The sequence below is a fragment of the Triticum aestivum genome, chromosome 3B, assembly GCF_018294505.1.
Source record: "Triticum aestivum cultivar Chinese Spring chromosome 3B, IWGSC CS RefSeq v2.1, whole genome shotgun sequence".
Lineage (NCBI taxonomy): Eukaryota > Viridiplantae > Streptophyta > Magnoliopsida > Poales > Poaceae > Triticum > Triticum aestivum.
The window spans coordinates 66,265,414-66,270,299 of NC_057801.1; the positions used below are offsets into that span (position 1 = coordinate 66,265,414).

At 39.8% G+C, this 4,886-nt stretch overlaps 1 protein-coding gene across 1 annotated transcript; it reads right to left on the minus strand.

The window, feature by feature from the left end:
* Positions 1-3,174: 3,174 nt before the first annotated feature.
* Positions 3,175-4,285, minus strand: LOC123068611 (1,4-dihydroxy-2-naphthoyl-CoA thioesterase 1). The gene is made up of 2 exons (XM_044491224.1): positions 3,825-4,285; positions 3,175-3,742 (listed from the first exon to the last, which is right to left on the minus strand). Exons 1-2 carry the CDS (start codon positions 4,152-4,154, stop codon positions 3,554-3,556), a joined length of 519 nt encoding a protein of 172 aa, XP_044347159.1. The 5' UTR covers positions 4,155-4,285; the 3' UTR covers positions 3,175-3,553.
* Between the last annotated feature and the right edge of the window lie 601 nt (positions 4,286-4,886).

A 4,886-nucleotide genomic window follows, 5' to 3' on the forward strand; every position in this document is an offset into this window, starting at 1 on the left:
TTGTCACCAGGGGTACTCATATGCAAGACATACATCAAGTGTTCTCAAATCCATAAAAGTATTCAATCCGATAATAGTGAAACCTGAAAGGTAAAACTCAATTCATCACAATAAGATAGAGAGGTAGAAACACTATATGATCCAAGTATATTAACAAAACTTGTGGTATATCAAGATCGTGCCAAATAAAGAATATGAGATAAATAAATCAAACACATAGCTATTGGTACATACCCTCAGCCCTGAGGATGAACTACTCTCTCCTCGTCATGGAGGCCATCGGGATGATGAAGATGGCCTAACGCATACCTACCAGGCTTGTCGCCTCCTCGTGGCTCTTCTGGTCCTTCCATGAAGCTTCGGCAGTCTCTTTTGGTCCACATAAAATCATCGTAAATTTTCAACCCATGTCACGTGATCATTGAGTAGTTCCTAATGCATTCTCAATCTTGAAGTTGTCAATTCATCTCCATACAATTGCGCCTCTCGCAGTAGCAAATATATGCTTCCCGGGAAGCAAAAGAAAATGTGTTTTTTCCTTTTCCAGGAGACACAGTTATGCCTCCTGTAGAAACAAATATGTGCCTCAACGAGAAGCAAATATTGGCCACCTGTGGAAGTAAAAAAAAGCACGTTTTCCCATTTCTTGTGCCTCTCACAGAAGAAAATATGTATCTCCGCGAGAAGCAAATATGTGCCTCCTATTGGAAAAAAAACATGTTATTTCCCGCAATTTTATTTTTTATTTTTTGGGTTCAAAACCTAGGGAAAACCGGACGAAAAACAAAAAGCTAAAAAAACCTGAAAAAACCATCTGAAACCCGAAAACACGTACAAAAAAATTAGAAAACACAAAATCCTGACAGAGTGCCCATCATGCGACACGTGGCGGCGGTGACGCGCTCTCAGCCCACAAGTGACACTTGAGGGCTCCCAGAAGGGGTATCCCTTGATTAGTTACTCCCATTTTGGGGAATGTTCGGGAAGGTTTCACTTCTGTTTTACTGGGTTCTTTGTTTTATCTTTTCTGCTATTTTCGAAAAAAAAACTTTTTCTATTTTTACAGGATATTCCTTTTTCAATTAATTGTAAAATTCTAGGAATATTTCTTTTTGAAATTCTTTTCACATGTTACAAAACATGTTTGGAATTTCAAAAATGTTTGCATTTTCAAAAATTGCCCACCTTTTCGTAATTTCAGAATTAAATAAGTTCATTTTCAAAAATTCTTCATAATTTCAAATAATATTCGAAATTTCAAAAAGTGTTTCATTTTTTCAAAATAAGTTCCCAAGTAATATTCAACTTTTTTATAATAAATAGTGATATTAAAACCCGAATGGAAAAATTCTACAGTACCCGGTCTACTACAGTATTGCTATAGTCATTTTACTGCAATACATAGCACAGCAACATGGGCCGGCCCAGTCAAGGGGGCCCTGTGGGGCGCCAGTTTGACACGCGGGGTTTAAGTAGGAGGTCCAAAAATGGGTGCCCATGTATCTCGCATTCAGCGAGTCTAGCTTCCGACTCGCGGAAAGGGGGAGCGAGATGGGCCAACCAACGCGTGCGGGAGGCCACTGCCTCTTTTGCTGTTTTTTTACATTTTCTGTTTTTGTTTTTTTGCATTATTTTATACTTTTTTATACTTTAAAATAATCTAATTATATATATTAAAAAAATACTCTACAAACAACATTCGAAAAATATTGAATAAGTATTTGAAAAATATTGAATAAATATAAAAAAATGTTAATCAATCATTCGGAAAATGTGAGCATGTATAGAAAAAATACGGATCACGTATTAGAAAAATGATGAATTTTTTATATATAAAAATGTTAATCAAGCATTTGAAAAAATGTTGAAAAAGTATTTAAAAATGTCGATAAGGCATTTGGGAAATCATAAATGTGTATAGAAAAAATGTTGAGCATGTAATAAAAAATGATGAACAATTTGATCATGTATCTAAAAGTTTTAATCAAGCATTTGAAAAATGTTAATCAAGCATTTGGGGAATGTTAAATGTGTATAGAAAAATGTGGACCATGTAGTAAAAAAAAGTTAATCTTTTTATTTGAAACATTTTAGACATTTCGAAAATGTTGTCCATGTATTTAAAAAATGTGAAACTTGTATTTGAAAAATATTAATCAAGCATTTCAAAAACCTTAAATGTGTGTATAGAAAAAATGTTGACCATGTATTAAAAAGATGTTAATCTTGTAACGGAAAAATGTTAATCAAACATTTCTAAAATCTTTAAAATTTATATGGACATTTTTTTTGACCATGTATTACAAAAATATTAAATTTGTATTGGAAAATTTTTAGACCTGTAATAGAAAAATGTTGTTGACATATATCAAAAAAATATAATGAAAACCAAAAGAACAAAGAAAACCGAAAAAGAAACAAAATAAACCAAAGAAAAAAGAAAATGAAAAATAAAACTGAAAAAACAAAATGCAAAAAGGAATGAAAACGAATGAAAAAATTGAGAAGAAATAAAAGAAAACGAGAGAAAACCAGCTCGGATCGTCTCAAGTAGGACACACCCCTACTACTTATTACTAATGGGACTTGGGCGAAGTGGCTAGCAGCGCCGCGATCTCCATGGAGACCAAGGATCAATCCAAATAGGGATGAAAACGGAGCGGAAAGTATTGTACATGCCTATTCATAAACAGGAGTATAGTTTTCGGAGGGAGTACTATTGTACATGCCGGCTATCAGATTGGCTATAGATGACATGGCAACTCCTTATAGCTGATTGTTGGCTCTATTATTAACCATGCTCTTAGCGCCGTTTTCATTTCAGCATTAAAGTGCATATCTTTAATGGTGGACTCTTCAGAAGCTATAGCCAGTTATTTAGCTTTGCTTTTTGCCTGATTTTTTAAAATTAAGTGGACAACTCTTTTCTTCTTAACTAATAAAAATCATGAGACTTTTGTCTTGTTTCAAGAAACAAAAAACACTACGTGCAAATGCAGAGAGAGAAGTGCTAGGTTCATTTGTTAGTTGCGCAGTCGATACTCGCTAGTAGTACTTCTATTTAACATTGCTTTTTTTTTCTCATGCTGTTGATCTTTCTAAGGTGTAACTGATCCAACTGATTGATCAATCAAAGAGATGTACTATGTACGATGGAGAAATGGACAGACGAACTAAACCCACTGAAGAACATTCAGGGGCTGCTTGATTGATACCTTGAGAGGACAGAACAACACGCAATGCATACTTGCATAGACCAGATACATTGTACTCGCTCCGTAAACTAATATAAAAGCGTTTATAAAATATTAAAATAATGATTTAAACACTCTTATATTAGTTTACAAAGGAGTGCTGGTGAAAGTAACTGATAGGATAATGCCAAAGAAAAAGGAGTAACCGATAGGATAATGTCAAATCAAAAGAAAAAAGGAGTAATTGATAGGGTTTTGTTTGCTCTTGGATTTTTAATCGCTCGATAGGCGACCAAACAAGAAGTGGAAAATTATATGGAGTAGTAAATATACACGGAGAGGGGTGATACTAGTACTAGTTACAGTTTGCTGGTGGGGGTGGTTGTCGTCGTTGCTGCGGCAGCGTACTTCTTGAGGGCGTCGCCGGCGTGGTGCAGGTTGTCCGGCACGGGCAGGTTGCAGAGCAGCGTGACCCTGGACTCGGAGATCTGCGGGCCCTTCTTCCCCTCCTCCGACGGGTCCATCTTCCACAGCTTCACCTCCCACACCTATCCAAATCCAGTTCCATGTCCGATTGAGCAAGCAAGCAAGCTAGAGCAAGGTCGCCAGCCGATCGATGAGGGCGCAGACCTGGGTGGAGCGTCCAAGGTGGACGGGGACGGCGCGCGCGAGGACGACGTCGCCGAGGGCGGCGCTGCGGAAGTGGTTGATGGCGAGGTGCACGCCGGCGACGCGGCGGTAGCCGGACGCCATGTGCGCGCCCATGCTGGCCAGGCCCTCCGACACCAGCGCCGACACGCCGCCGTGCAGCACCTTGAACGGCTGGCAGCAGCGCTCCGTGACCGGGAGCCGGCCGGAGAGCAGCGACGGCGACACCTCCTGCATCTCGAAGCCCACCCCGTGCAGCACCGGGTCCAGCTCCGCCATGTCGATAGCACTACTCGGCTTCTTCGCCGCCATGCCTGCCTCGCTTAATTATTCCCCTCCCCTTCGTGTTCACGGAGAAAAACTATGGTAGCTAGAAGAAGAGCCAGACAGCGAGCCAGAGGCAGAGTCAGCCGTGCAGTGCAATAATTACTGATAACTACTACAAGAGTTCTGAGGCAGTGGTCACCTAATCATCTGTCCGTTTTATTTTTTAATTTTTCATTAGTAGTTGGTCGATCACCTCCAACAACCATGCTACTACAGTACTCCTACTACTATTACCATAGACCAAGTGTTTATCTTAATCCTAATCACCAACAGTTCTTATATCGAAGTGAAATTAGTGGCTGCAGAGTGCAGAGTACTCCCTCCGTAAAGAAAGAAACAGAGGGAGTAGTACATCTGGAGGACACGTTCTAGAAATCAGCCCAGGCACCCCTAAAATAAAATCAGCCCAGGCAGATGGTCCACCCACGAGTCAGCCTGCAGCGCGAGTACTGGTGGAGTGCCGGGTAGGTAGGGAGAAGATGCCCTCGTTTCCTCGAAATTTCCAGGTGTATTTCCTTTTGCTTTGGACAATCTTCCAAAGTGACGTACGGGCGTTCGTTCAGGTCTGATCCGTTAGAAGAGAGGTTAGATTGGCCGAATATAATGGATGTATTATCGAGTCTTGAGCGCGAGATTTGAAGGACAAGACACCTTCTAGAGACAACTGCCTAGAGATAAGATGAAAACAATTTTTATCTAATCCCGGACAATCTCTAA

Coding starts and splice junctions, on each gene's coding strand:
- LOC123068611 (XM_044491224.1), bottom strand. CDS start 4,154: ATGGCGGCGAAGAAGCCGAGTAGTGCTATCGACATGGCGGAGCTGGAC. Junction 3,743..3,824: donor ACCTTGGACGCTCCACCCAG/GTCTGCGCCCTC, acceptor GGATTTGGATAG/GTGTGGGAGGTGAAGCTGTG.